This window comes from Mauremys reevesii, linkage group 4 (genome assembly GCF_016161935.1).
Source record: "Mauremys reevesii isolate NIE-2019 linkage group 4, ASM1616193v1, whole genome shotgun sequence".
In the NCBI taxonomy this organism is placed as follows: Eukaryota; Metazoa; Chordata; order Testudines; family Geoemydidae; genus Mauremys; species Mauremys reevesii.
In genome coordinates this window covers 96,198,206-96,213,388 of record NC_052626.1, presented here as the reverse complement: position 1 = coordinate 96,213,388, position 15,183 = coordinate 96,198,206, and the positions used below count along the sequence as shown (strand labels likewise).

General features: G+C 39.7%; 1 protein-coding gene across 4 annotated transcripts in view; it reads left to right on the top strand.

The window, feature by feature from the left end:
* USP47 (ubiquitin specific peptidase 47) overlaps positions 1 to 15,183 on the top strand; it is a 96,528-nt gene that overhangs the window by 63,041 nt on the left and 18,304 nt on the right. For all 4 annotated transcript variants that reach the window (XM_039535970.1, XM_039535971.1, XM_039535972.1 and 1 more), the window contains 6 exons: positions 3,064 to 3,176; positions 4,467 to 4,571; positions 6,250 to 6,460; positions 6,948 to 7,063; positions 9,541 to 9,660; positions 11,014 to 11,791. In XM_039535970.1, coding sequence (XP_039391904.1) covers positions 3,064 to 3,176; positions 4,467 to 4,571; positions 6,250 to 6,460; positions 6,948 to 7,063; positions 9,541 to 9,660; positions 11,014 to 11,791 — 1,443 coding nt within the window. The remainder of the gene's footprint in view (positions 1 to 3,063; positions 3,177 to 4,466; positions 4,572 to 6,249; positions 6,461 to 6,947; positions 7,064 to 9,540; positions 9,661 to 11,013; positions 11,792 to 15,183) is intronic.

Genomic DNA, 15,183 nt, shown 5'->3' with positions numbered 1-15,183 from the left:
GAAGCTTGCAAAGTTTTTTCTGAAATTCATAGTGTCTCACCATGTCCTCATAATGTTAGACAATATGGCAGCCATCTTTTTACATTAAGAATCAGGGAGGTGTGAGCTCAATCCATCTGTAAGTAGAAGCAGTCACCCTAAAGAACTGGTGTATCAAGAATCAAATCACACACTGCCGGCAGCTTACCTTCCAGAGACTCACCATGTGCTGGCAAATGCCCTCAAGCAGGCATTTTGCCATCTATCATGAGTGGGAGTTGCACAAGTCAGTAGTAGGTGACATTTTCACTCAGTTCTGTTCACCTCCCAAATGAAGAAGAAATGCAACACATATTGCTCCAGAGGTGCTCTAGGGCTACACTCTCAAGGTGATGGTCTCCTTCTTTCATGATTGGATCATCTGAGCTACACCTTTCCTCCTTTATTGCTCCTACCTTGAGAAAATTCATCAAGACAGGGCAAGAGTCCTCATTGACCCGTATTGGCCCAGACAGTTTTGGTTCCTGTACTTCCAGTGGCTGTCATCCTGCTAGCATCCAATCATTTTCTGACCTCTTGACCCAGGAGAGCAGCAGAATCAAGCATCCTAACCCCGATATGCTTCATCCTACAGCTTGGTTTTTGGATGGCCATCAACACTAGAACTTTCTTGTTTGGAATCCCTACAAACTGTCCTTAACAGCAGAAGGCTTCACTAGGAAATCCTGTTCAGCCAAGTGGAAGCGTTTCTCCATCAGGGCATGTCAGAAGCACATATTGCCCAAGTAAGAAGATATTTCTTAATTTTGGATTCTTCTTTTTCTCAAAATGGATGGCCTTTCCCTGAGTTTTTGAGTCCACCTGGTAGCAGGCAGTATGTGCCCATCTGATGGTTACTTGGTTTTCACTCACCTGTTGACTATCAGATTCTTAAAGGACCTAATTAGCACCTTTACACCAGAAAGGAAGCCTACCCCTCATTTCAGCGTTGTGCTGTAAGCTCTGTCACAGCTTCCCTTCAAGCTATTAGCTACATGTTCCACTTCTCATTTATCCATGAAAGTTGCATTCCTTCTGGCTATCACCTCAGCCAAGAAGGTAGGTCAATTGGGAGCCCTGTTGATCCCAACCTTCTATGTACAAAAGACACAATTGATTAGAAAATTTCCCAGACTCTCTCTTTTTCTGTGGGGGAAAGAGTCCGAGATCAAGCTATCTCCTCTCAGAGGATCATGAAGGGGATCTCTGGTTGTATCTTACTGTCAATTTTCTCATCTTCCTCCATCGCAAGTGTAGAATGAGCCCTCAAACCGAAGAGCAAAAGCAACATCTACAGCATTGCTTTAGGAAGTGCATCTGGTTGACATTTGTAAAGCAGCGACATGGACTCCCATACATATGTTTTGTGAGATATTATGCTCTAATACAGTACTCTGCTGCTGATGGATCCTTTGGGACAGCAGTCCTTCAAACTACTTTGCTGCCTGTGACCTTATCCTTTCCTCCTTCTTGAGTATTGCTTGTCAGTCACTCATAGTGGAATACACATAGGGACCAGCACTCAAAGAGGAGGTTATTTGTGATGTGTGGTCCCTGTCTTTCCCTCTGCTTCAGACCTTACTTGGATTTGTGGTAAAGAAGGAACTGGAGAGGCGGTTGGCCGAAATGCCCTTTCATTGGAGGCATGAGGGTGAGGGTAAGGGCACTGGGTGCATGCCAACAGACACTGCTTCCAAAGTTCTCTGACTCCGGGCACATGGAGCACATTTTTATCCCACATGGGAATACAGATAAGGGAACACACATCTCAAAGAACCTCCAGTTACCATAAGACAAGTAACCTCCTTATCTCTGTCCCATCCCATTCCAGTATATTTCTCCATACAGTGAATAATGGTATACCTCTAGCTTCAAAGGAAATACAACATTTTGTGTGTAATATAGGAAAAAATTACAAGAGACCAGCTATAGGCTAAGTACCAGGTTCCAGTGATTTCTGAGAAGTTGGGTGGCTTTAGGTATCTAGTAGCTATAAAGAAATACCATATGCTTTAGTGGAGACAAAGATATGAGTTAGAGACCATTAAAGAATCCTCCAACTTGCAATAGGTTGGTGATAGAATGCTGTCAGCCCAAGGATTTTTACAAAATATATGGCTAAAATAGAATATCTAAGAGAAGAGCACATAGAATTGAGTAGTGCAGCATTTGATTGAACTAATATTGGTCATTCCCAGCAAGAACCAGTAATTTCCATACGCTGTTTACTCTGAAGTTCCACAAAATCTGTAACTTTAATCAACTGCCGAGCATGTTTTCACAAAGATGCATTGGATAGTATTTTCTCAAGAAATCCTCAAGTGAGGATTCTCAATTTTCAGCATCATCGGTGTCTAACATTTATGATATTATTTTCATATCATCAAATGCCTAACGGTGGCCAGCCCACATCTTCTACAAAGGAGGTGATATCCTAAACTACTTTTTAAACTCGAGAAGGAATGTGTCCAATTCCACAGGGCGTATGTGACACTTGTAGGCCAAAAGACAGCTTCATTTGCAAGTGTTAACTTGTTTCTCCTTTAACTTTTTGAGAAATGTCAGATTCTACATTTCTCTCTTCGTAGCAGAGAATCTTACCTAGTGCATTACTCTGTATTAAAAATATATATATATTTTATTTTATCATTATATTAATGATATAAGTTGGAATGTTCTCCTGTTCCTGAAAGGTGAGTGAGTTGATTGTAATAAACTTCTCTTTTAGAACGTAGTCTTCAGTCTTGATGCCCTTGATAAACAGCAAAACTCCTTGCTGACTCTGCGTTATCTAACACTATACTTAGTGGAATTCTAATCTCTTTGATAAAGTATAACTGAAGAAATAAAATCAAGTTGACCTCAACTCCCCTTGAAACACAGGCAAAAACAGTCAGTAGCTTAACTGAAAAGAGTAAAGTAGGAAGGGATTTGTCAGGTTGCTGAGAGGATATTGTAAACAGTGAAGAATTCTACAGAAAAAGTGCCATTTAAAAAGTAGTCTTCCTTTTAATCAGCATTTAATTTGTGTGTTTTTATTTATAGAATTTCTTGAAGTGAATGAATATCCAGAGCATATTAAACAATTGGTACAGAAAGAAAAAGAGTTAGAAGAGCAAGAAAAGAAGCAACGTGAAATTGAGCGCAATACTTGCAAGGTTAGAATTCCAGGTTGCTTAACATTGACTCTACACTTCTATTAAGAACAGTTGAAATATGTTGTAAATGATTACTACAATACCATGAGTCTTCTATAGTGTGTGAAGTATTTAATAGGTAGCTCAATAAAAACTAAGGCGCTACATATCTGAATGCCCTACAAAGAGGAGATCAGGGCTATCATCTGTAGTCAGCTAGATCCCCGAATTTTAAACCACTAAGTAAACAAAAGTGCCATATTTTAATAGTCTCTGATACTCAAAATCTTTCTATATACCAGTGTGGCTCCTAGAAGTTTCCTTCAGAAATGAGATTCCTTGTCTGGTTTTTAAATTTAATTTTCTGGTTGGAAATATATAACAAGCAAAAAGTGTGGCAGCTGTGATCATGCAGCTCTTAGGGTAAATTTCAATCAGTCCACTTTAGGAGCAGATGCTGTTTTTCAGTGACAGCACTGTACAGCCTTAAAAATTACATTGTTAACACGAAACTGTACTTTCACATCCCTTGTTGGTAAATTTTGGAAGAGGATAAATTTTATATTAAAATGCATTTCTTTATACTGAACATTGTCTACTATTTGGTCAATCTCTATAGTTCTGGATCTGGCACTTTGTGACTTGTAATTTTAAACCTTTTGTTCAGCAAATACTGCTATTCAGTTTCTGTTCCACCTTCACCCCAGTGTTGCCTTTTAAAGTGTTTTCAACTGGTTGAAATAAGGCAAAAGCTCCAGCTGTGTTTTGTTTGGTTAATTCAAGATGTGGCTGTCCATTCAAACATAGTTTTACAGTAAAAGACATTACTGTATGCTCCATTTATCCAAATGGCCAGGAAGGCACCCAAAACTTTCAGATATCCAGGCATTTGGATAAAAGGAAGCTCTATTTTGAGCTGCAGTTTCAGTGCATGTAGCCCTATGTTAGTGAATCACCTGCTAATACTTTCTCAGTTAGCTTCTTAGCACCTGTTAGAGCTAATCAGTGGCTTTGTTGTGTTAATGGTACTTTGTTAAAGAATGAAAAACAATTTTATTGAAAATAAATTCTAACTCTTTTTAATAAAGTACAGACTATAAAGCATTAAACGAGCAAAGCTGTTGATTAGCATTAATAGGTTCTAAATGGCTCACTGACAACTTATTAGCAGGTGATTATTATAGGGCTAATTGGGGTCACACTGTGGGATCAGATTTTCTGGTAATAGGATTTTGAATAAATGGCAGTGTACTGTATTTGCAATGCATTTGTGACAGATTAAGGTTATTCATTCTATTGATGTTTTTACAGATAAAATTGTTCTGCATGCATCCTGTGAAACAAATAATGATGGAGAATAAATTAGAAGTTCATAAGGACAAGACACTGAAGGAAGCTGTAAAAATAGCTTACCAGGTACGGCATCAGGAATGGCAATGCAGCAAAACTGGCTGATGTAGTTTGACTGCATAATATTTGTCCATAGTATATTTTTATATATTCATTTTACCATCTTTGACTGTTCTCTTTTATATAGAAAAGCAGCACAAGGCATTCTATTTGGATACTACTGACAAAGTTATTCCATTGATAGCTGAGGTTTTTGTATAATTGGTGTGGCACCAACCCTTCCTTTAAAAAACCAGTTTGGCTTCACATACCCATATTCTGAAACCTCAGTGCCATCTTCGTGGTTGGTTTATCACAAGTGATTTTTTTCTTCTATCAGTGATTTAACTCTAATCTCCATATTTTGAGGAAGTATGACAATTTATAGTAGGATTGCAGTAATAGTGTGAAAATAAATATAGGCAAAAGATAGTTGTCATGAAGGTTTCTGAACACTTGATCCAGTGACATTTATTCCTAATTCTAGAGGGCCAATGGATGACTCTTTTCAGATAGACTAAAAGAAGCATGAGTTGTAGATGCTCATATTTCTAAAGACATCTAACTATAAAGGACATCCAGGCCAGGGACAGATTAAGGCCGTCCAGGACCCTAGGCATATCACAACTCCTGTGTACTGTAATGGTGGCAGGGGAACATGGGTGCAGCCACAGTGGGCTTCCATTTCCTTCCTAGAAGAGGCAACAAGGTCAGTCTCTGCCTGCCACCCTCATCACCCAACCCTCTCCCCACCCTCACAAAAAAGTAGTGGTAGCATGGGGCCCCTCAGTGCTAATCTCAGCACCTGGGATGTATCTGCTTGGGTGGATGGATTGGACCTGCTGCATTCTTTCGTTCCTGCCTTACAGCATGTTCTCTGCTGGAGTGGTGTTAGCATGGCCCCTGCAGAGCAGGGGGTCTTGGGGTGAAAACCCCATTTGAGATGCTTGGGCAATTCATCTCTCTTAGAGCTATTGTTTCAGGCTATGTGCAGATGTTACTGCATCAGTTACTCTTACATCATATTTTCAAGCTTTTCTTTGCAATCATGGAATAGGAGCTTAATTTTTTAAACTGAAAGTTCACATTGTGATGTGATCACATGACTCTGTTAATTGGGGCTTACAGTACCTATGCCATGGCCCTGAAGTCACCACTTTTAGCCAATATGCAAACTTCTCTGCTGTCCAGACATTTTTCTTGGATTGTGTCTTCAGGTGCTCAGGGTCCCTGTTTCCACAATCATCTCTCTTAACTACTCTTGGTTTCACTTGTATTCTTCTCTTCTCCCTAGTTATATTTGCTTTGAGAAGGACAAATTTGTCTTCTGCCACTCTGTCTGATTTGAAAAACAAACATCAAACATTCTTCTGTTGGCCTCCTGATAAAAGAAGTAGCATAAGGTTCTGAACACAGCAGCTCTTTCACTTTTGTTAGTGATTGTTTGGCATGCAAAGCCATAATCCAAGTGACATTACCAGTTAAATACTGTGTATGCCAAGAGATGTGTGGGAGATAAGATAGTGGTAGTAGGACCTTGGCTAGGTCAGGTTTCATGTGAGAACTTAATGCAGCCAAGAAGAACCATGCCTGGATTCTCAAAGGGCTATTGTTGGAGCGGGGAGAAATGCATAATGTTAAAGAAAAAATATATATACGATATTGTGAAATAGTATTTAATTTCACTTCTGCATTTACATTCTAGATAATGGATATAGAAGAAGCAGTTCCTCTGGACTGCTGTCGTCTTGTTAAATATGATGAGTTCCATGATTACTTGGAACGATCATTTGAAGAGGAGGAGGAGGATATACCAATGGGACTCTTACTTGGAGGAGTCAAATCAACGTACATGTTTGACTTACTTTTGGAAACAAGAACACCTGACCAGGTTTTCCAGTGTTATAAACCTGGAGGTAAGAAATATAGTTCCATAAATCTAAAATCAGCTTAAAGTTTATAATGTACGGTGTAATGATGATAAATACAAACTCTGCAATGTGAAACAAAAATGCTTAAGAGTGTGAATGGATGAGATTTTTTTCTTGAATTAGATTGTAGTAAAACCTGTAGCATTAAAAAATGTTAACTATTCTAATTGTTACATTTTTATGTAGCAGATGCTGACAGTGTTCCAATTAAAGCAGTGCTAGAAAGCATTGCTATAATTAGACGATACATTGAATAACATTTTTATCTAGTTGGCATTAGATTAGTTGCTTATCTTACTGCCTGCAAGAAGAATGCTGTGATCGTGACTGCTAGTGGAGTAAGTTAAAACTCATGTATATTTAATGATAGTCTTTAAACGGTATACTGTAAACATCACATTTCTGGTTGGTTGGTTTGTTTGTTCGTTTTTTAACTGAATCGTTCTCGTACTATATTTTCTCTTTGCTACAGAAGTTATGGTGAAGGTTCATGTAGTAGACCTAAAGACTGAATCTGTTGCTCCTTCTATCAGCGTGCGAGCTTATTTGAATCAGACAGTTACAGAATTCAAGCAACTCATTTCAAAGGTAATTTATAGTTTTTTAATTCAATCTAAATATGAAAACCTAGTGTGATTTAAATACCATGAGTGAGAACCTCATGCTGCTCCCAGGCCTTCAGACTACAGTAACTCCTCACTTAAAGTCATCCTGGTTAATGTTGTTTTGTTACGTTGCTGATCAATTAGAGAACGTGCTTCTTTAAAGTTGTGCAGTGCTCCCTTATAACGTTGTTTGGCAGCTGCCCTACTTTGTTCACTGCTTGCAGAAAGAGCAGCCCATTGGAGCTAGCTGGTGCGGGCTTGGAACCAGGGTGGACCGGCAGCCCCTCATCAGCTCCCCAATCCCCTAAGTTTCCTGTGCGGCAGCCGCACAGCAGGCTATCAGTTGCCGGCAGTTCCGCTGTCCCTCCCCCCACTGCCATGTGCTGCTCCTGCCCTCTGCCTTAGAGTTGCCCCTGGGAACTTTCTGCTTGCTGGATGGGGGTGGGAAAGGGGAGACCTAATGTCAGGGTGTTCCCCTGCTCCCCCCGCCCCCCTTACCCCATCTCCATGGTGGGGTGGGGAAAGGGGGGACATGTAGGGCTCAGGACAGAGGGAGCTTGCTGGCAGCAGCTGCTGTCTCAACGTGCTGATCTACTTAAAAAGGCAATGTACTTAAAGTAGGGTCAGTGTACTTAAAGAGGCAATGCACATCTCTCACATATAGGGTGTATGTCTCTGTCTCTATCTGCCATGTTGTCTCTGTCTCCATTTGTGCTGCCTTGTAGAGTGTGAGGCTACATTAATAGCAATATGTTAACCCTTGAGGGCTCAGCCAAGTACTAGTTCATCATTTAGCAGTAAGGTATTCCCTGGGAAATATCCCACCCTCTGACTTCACCACCTCAACCAAGCTTCACAATCATCATTGCTGTGTACAGTATTAAATTGTTTAAAACTATACTGTGTGTGTGTGTTTTTATATATATATATAGTCTTTTGTCTGGTGAAAAAAATTCCCTTGGAACCTAACCCCCCCCATTTACATTAATTCTTATGGGGAGATTGGATTCACTTAACATCGTTTCACTTAGTCGCATTTTTCAGGAACATAACTACAACGTTAAGCAAGGAGTTACTGTACATAGAAGTGCCCTGACAGCCCGTATCCAGCCAGGAGAAGATTCCTGAGAGACAGACACAGCAGAAGACATGTACAGTTGCATGCAAAGACTCACTCACAAGCCCCTGGTGTAGGCAGCATGCTAGTGGTGGTGTAACAACATGTAGCGTTGCAGTCCTCTCCTTCCCTGAGAACAGCCAAGAATCAGGATAAGTCCCTTCGTCTGCAGAGCTGAAAGTTCTGTGCTGCCCTTCAGAGGCTCAGCAGGGAATCTCAAGCTCAGTGTTAATATGAATGAATAACAATACCTCTACCCTGATATAATGCTGTCCTCGGGAGCCAAAAAAATCTTACTGCATTATAGGTGAAACTGCGTTATATCGAACTTGTTTTGATCTGCCAGAGTGCGCAGCCCCCCCCCCCCCCGAGCGCTGCTTTACTATGTTATATCCGAATTTGTGTTACATTGGGGAGAGGTGTATATATGGCTCAAATTCCAGGGTAATCCTGAAATCTAAATTTCAGCTTCTAAATAGATGAGGTAGAATTTGTTATATTATGGGATTACTGCATGTTACTGCTCTTGCAGGATACCACTTTTGACAGCTTTTATGGCATAGGATGCTTTCATTTGGGGGCTGATTCGCCATGGTTGCAGTGGTATAAGACTACAGTAACTCCACTGTCACTATTAGAATTACACTGGCATAAAACTGATTTTAGTCAATCCTTATGTAACTTCCCATATAACTTTTCCTACTATGAAATATCACTGGAAAAATGAAGGAAAAAATCTCCCGCAAAATTCAAAATGTTGAAGATGTTTCTATTTCAAAGGGTTTGAAACAGATCCTGTTTTTGTGTTTGCTTTCAAAAAAATTTCATTCAGTTTATTTTATCAAACCACTTACAGAAGATGGCTGACCAATGGGCAATACTTGATGCTTCAGAAGATTACTTTCTTACCTTCTCAGATTGGCTTCTTCACGCTATCTTCTTAACTTGTATAACTACAGATATCTAGCCATTTGAAGATGTAACCAGCTGCCTTAAAAACATTTGTTTGTTACTCTGACCTCCTGCAGAAGTGAATTTCAAAATTTGACTGCATATCAGTTAAAGCAGTATTTTGTTTTTGTTCTGAATGTATTGCCTTCTAATTTCATTAAGGTACCCTTGTTCTCATCCTGTACAACAAGGTGAAAACAATGAGACTGAATGGTTTTCACTGTTCCCTTCAAACTTTTTAAACAGTTTAATCAGACTGATTTAATCTCTTTATTTTATGTATTCTAATAATAACCAAACTTTCTCCTCCCATGTGGTAGCTTTTAGAAGTCAAGTTAAAATATTTATGAAAGGATGTGCTGTTTTTCTTAAACTGCATTATGGTGTTGTAGGCTGTACGTTTGCCTGCTGAAACAATGCGGGTAGTACTGGAACGTTGCTACAATGACTTGCGTCTTCTCAATGTGGGCAACAAAACACTGAAAGCTGAAGGCTTTTTTAGAAGTAATAAGGTAAGATCTCTGTTTTTAAATCATTCTTTTCTAATATATTTATAAACATTACTTAGATTTTTCTAACTTTTACAATACTTATGTAGAACAGCTGGATATATCATTTACTTCATTTTTTTTCTTCAGTTCAAAATCCCCTCTCAGTTAAAGAGAACCTCACAAATTTTGTACTGTTAAGAGAGCTAGGGTAAGAGTTATCTGAAACCAGGTGGCTAAGACAAGGTTGAGCTGTTTCCAGCATTCTACAATCTGACTGATCTCTGAAGTTCAACAGCATAAGATCCTAGTACTAATGAATGCAGCAGGGGCAGTGTATTGCTCACAGGCTGGTATAATTTGTATTTCAAGGCCTTGGACCATTGTATCTGCTCTTGGAATGGGAGTTCCTTCAGAACTTAAACACAAACAAACCAAAAACCTATTCTTACAATCTGGTAGCTTTGACCAGAGTATTTATAGTAAATATTTCCAACAGTAGCTTCATAGTGCAGGTGAGAACTTAAATAATTTTGTACTTTGGCATATATAGCTTTGTGGTGGTTTAACTGGTCACATGGGACATTTCTTCCATTAATTATCTTCTGGCTTTGAGGTTTGGGATCAAGAGTGGTTTGGTATCAGAACATGTTGCTACATAGGAATATTGTGTCTGGATCCAGCAGGGTTTTGTGAGGGCTTTGTATTGCTCTGTAGCTGATAGACTCAATAATGAGCTTGCATCAAAGCCTTTTCATCTGAGGAAACCTCAGTAAAGCATGGCAACTTTTGAGGAAGGGAAAACAGGAATTCACCTTCCACCAAAACAGCCCTTTGAATCCTAAGATGCAAATAGCCTATGGTTTTGCATCAACCATGCATTTATTTAAGCAATATCATAAATTCAAATAAGAGACGTAGGGTCCCCTCTTCCAAAAGGGACTTAATCTTGACTCCATCACAAAAATACAAGTGCATATGTGCTAACACTTATCAATTGTATGTTAGGTGGTGCAACTTACTCTGTATGCATACTACCCTTCTGGTTGTAGAAAAGTGTTCGTTTTTTAAATTTTGCCTACAGTATTTTAGTTGTCCAGTAGTGCTGGTAGGAGCCCTGTCCACCTATTTACAACTTACTTGTAATCTGCCTAGTATGATTATTTAATATATGTAAAACTAAATTATTTAGCTCTCAGAATAATTAATAAGCTAGGTATTTATTAAGTCTCCTCTAAAACTGTGATTTAAAAATAGATTAATTTTTTATATTGTCATCTTTCCAATGCATTCTGAATACTAGTATATATTGTATGTTGCTGCCTATACTATTAAGTAACATAGCTATGTAGTATAATTGTATGGTTTTATGTTTAGGTATTCGTTGAAAGTTCGGAGTCTTTGGATCGCCAGATGGCATATACAGACTCCCATTTGTGGAAACTTTTGGATCGTCATGCAAACACAATCAGGCTATATGTTTCATTGCCGGAACAATCTCCTGGGTCTCAATTTAAAAGGACAGTCAGTCAAAAAGCAAGTGGAGATTCAGGCAATTTGGATGAAGCCTGTGCAACAGTGAAAGGACCTCTGGGTAATATGAGATCTGTAGAGGCTATCTTGGAAGAAAGCACTGAAAAACTCAAAAGCTTGTCGCTCCAGCAAGAGCAGGAAGGAGATAATGGAGACAGTAGCAAGAGCACAGAAGCAAGTGACTTTGAAAGCATCGAATCACCGTTGAATGAGGTAGACTCTTTAGCATCAACAGAAAACAGAGAACTTGAAAACCAAATTCAAATTTCTGATCCAGAAAATTTCCAGTCAGAGGAGCGGTCAGATTCTGATGTGAATAATGACAGAAGCACAAGTTCAGTGGACAGTGATATTCTTAGTTCCAGTCACAGCAGTGACACTTTGTGCAACGTGGACAATGCCCCGGTCCCCTTGGCTAATGGACTTGACTCTCATAGCATCACAAGTAGTAGGAGATCTAAAGCAAATGAAGGGAAAAAAGAAACCTGGGACACAGCAGAAGAAGATTCTGGAACTGACAGTGAATATGACGAAAGTGGCAAGAGTATAGGAGAAGCACAATACATGTACTTCAAAGCAGAGCCCTATGCTGCAGATGAAGGTTCAGGAGAAGGACAGAAATGTATGTATTTATTCTATTTTATTAAAAATACCTTTTAATCCATCTAGCTTTTAACATGGAGAAATACAGTCTGAAAAAACACAAGTATTAAAATTTAACTGGACCACTATTTTTTCTTACTGGACTCTGCAGACCCCTGGGGGTCCCCGGGCCATTCTGATCAACTCCTCCCCCTCCTAGCACCTCCCAGAATGGGCTCTATCTCCCAGAGGCTACTGAAGCCAAACAGGGAGATTTTAGGGGCTAAAAGTCTTGGAGTGCAGCAGGGGTAAGGCAGGCTCCCTGCCTGCCCTGGCTCTGCGCTGCTCCCAGAACTCCCACGCCCAAACTCCCTCCTAGAGCCCGCACTCACACACCCTCCTGCACCCCAACCCCAGCCTGGTGAAAGTGAGTGAGGGTGGGGAAGAGCAAGCAATGGAGGTGGGGGGATGGAGTGAGTGGGGGGGCAGGAAGAGGTGTGGTGGGGTAGGGCCTTGGGGGAAGAGGTAGAGTGGGAGTGGGGTCTGGGCTGAGGGGGGACTTGGGGATGCCCGAAAAATTTTAAATCAGAAATGGGGGTCCTTGGGTTGCTTAAATTTTTGAGAACTGCTTTGAACTAGACCATTGAAGCACTCCGTTTTAATGCATTTTTTTCAAAATGCTTAGCAATATGTCAACAATATATTTTCATGTTCACTTGCTAAGCCATGTTACAACACTTTGTAAGAAAAGTGTGAAGTTTCCCAGTGAACAATAGAATGACAGTCATAATTCTTCATGTTCTTGGAAATAGCACCTTGTATATATTTATGGGGGGAAAATGGCTAGAGGGTAGGTGCAATATAGCTTTTCTGACACTGACTTCGTACAATGTCATACAATGTGTTTGCTTGTAGCTCAAAGAGCAAATAGTAGTGATAACTTACCCTAACAATTATGATACCATTTTTGTTTTTAGATATAATTTTTATTGTAAAGAGAAACTTGAATTCCTGTGGAACAAAATGCATTTTGTTTCCACAGATATTGATCTTTTAGTTTTCTAGAGTATGTGGAGCTTCACTAACCTAAATATAGTAGGTTAAGTACAGGGGAATATCTGGTCCCAGATAAAATGATACACCAGATTTGAAGAGAGTCTAACACAAATGAGTCATATTGCTGTTGATCCTTTACATATATTTTATACATTTTTTAAACATATACAGTAACTCCTCGCTTAACATTGTAGTTATGTTACTGAAAAATGCTACTTTAAGTGAAATGATATTAAGCGAATCCAATTTCCCCACAAGAATTAATGTAAATAGGGGGGATTAGGATCCAGGGAATTTTTTTTGCCAGACAAAAGACATTATATGCACTGTATTTGTTTTAAACAAACAATTTAACACACAGCAGTGATGATTGTGAGGCTTATACCTATCTCCTAGAACTGGAAGGGACCCTGAAAGGTCATCGAGTCCAGCCCCCTGCCTTCACTAGCAGGACCAAGTACTGCTTTTGCCCCAGTTCCCTAAGTGGCCCCCTCAAGGATTGAACTCACAACTCTGGGTTTAGCAGGCCAATGCTCAAATTACTGAGCTATTTTGTTTGATTCTTGAGGTGATGGAGTCAGAGGATGGGATCTTTCCCAGGGAATGCCTTGCTGCTAAATGATGAACTAGCACTCAGCTGAGCCCTCAAGGGTTAACACGTTGTTAATGTAGCCACACACTCTACAAGGCAGCACGACTGGAGAGAGGGGAGACAACATGGCAGAGACAGACAGACGCTACCTGTGTGTGAGAGATGCGCATTGCCCCTTTAAGTACGCTGACCCAACGCTAAGTACATTGCCTTTTTAAGTAGATCAGCAAGTTGAGACAGCAGCTGTTGCCAGCAAGCTCCCTCTGTCCTGAGCCCTGTTGTGTGCCCTTCCTCCCCCGTGGAGATGGGGTACAGGAGTGGGGGGAGGAGGACACCCTGACATAAGCACCCCTCTTCTCCTCTCCCCCCCCCACCCCCCCATTCTGCACAGTATGCAGGAGACTCCCGGGAATAGCTCCAAGGCCGAGAGGGCAGAAGCAGCACATGGCAGTGGGGGGAGAGACACCTGAACTGCCTGGCCATTGACAGCCTGCTGGGCAACTGCTGCACAAGAATCTTAGGGGAGCTGATAGGGGAGCTGACAGCCCACCCTGGTTCCAGGCCCCCACCAGCTAGCTTCAACGGGCTGCTCTTTCTGCAAGCAATGGACAAAGCAGGCTGCTACCAAACAACATTATAAGGGAGCATTGCGCAACTTTAAATGAGCATGTTCTCTAATTGATCAGCAATGTAACAATGAAACAACTTCAACTGGGACAATGTTAAGTGAGGAGTTACTATACATATAGAAAAGAAAAACAAAGCCATATTAGATTTTGTAGGTGGTATATAATGAAGAGACTGGTATGAAATTATTAGCAGGAATTAGAAAGTGAAGAGAAGTTTGAGAAGTAAGAAAAATATAAAATATCTAGTGTAAATTTTCATTAGCATGCCGAAAGAGATGACCAAGTGAAAATGTGGGTGGTAATGGACTTTTTTTTTGTGAACTGAAGGATTTTTATGAAATCAGGCATCTTGAAGTAGTAAGAGTAGAGTAAATAAATGTCCTTGAACCTGTAGTTATTGCTTTGATACACAACATTTACTGAACATTTGTTATAAAACCGCAATTAGAGAAGTTGAATCATAGGTACTGCAGAAGTATGAACAAAAAATGTAAAATATCTCCCTTTAAAACTTGAAGACTCTTTCTTACTAATCTGGTTTTGAACCACTGCAAATACTGATCAATTTTACAGGAATACGTAAACAAAAGCATTAGTTTCTTAGGTTATTTTTTTATGCTTTCTTATTGCATTGTATTAATTGGCTTATTGAGGAAAAATATCTGAAATATATCTTTGTACAGCAGCATGAACAATTTTGAAGTATGTTAAATTTAGAGTTATATTTTATACTTAGATTTCTCTTCAGAAAATAACTCAATTGGAGAGCATCCATAAACTACTTCATCTATCTATGTATTTTCTCCTATTTTAGCAATCATAAGCCCTTTCACTGTACTTTTTGTTACTTTAGATTAAACCTAGAAAAACAGTGCATTCCCACTGTAATATAGTATAGTTTAAAATGCTTATTTCAAACAGTTTAATTCAGTTTGTAATGTTATATTAAAAATAAGCTGCATAAATTGCATCATTCTTTATATCCTTTCTCATGAGCAATGATAAAGGCTAGTTACTGGCAGAGGGGCATATCCTCAAATTGTGTAAATTGTCATAGCTCCATTGAAGTCCGTGAACTATGACCATTTATGTAAGCTGAGGATCTGCCCTTGACAGAATTCTTCCTGTCTGGAAATAATGGACAAATCCTGCTTG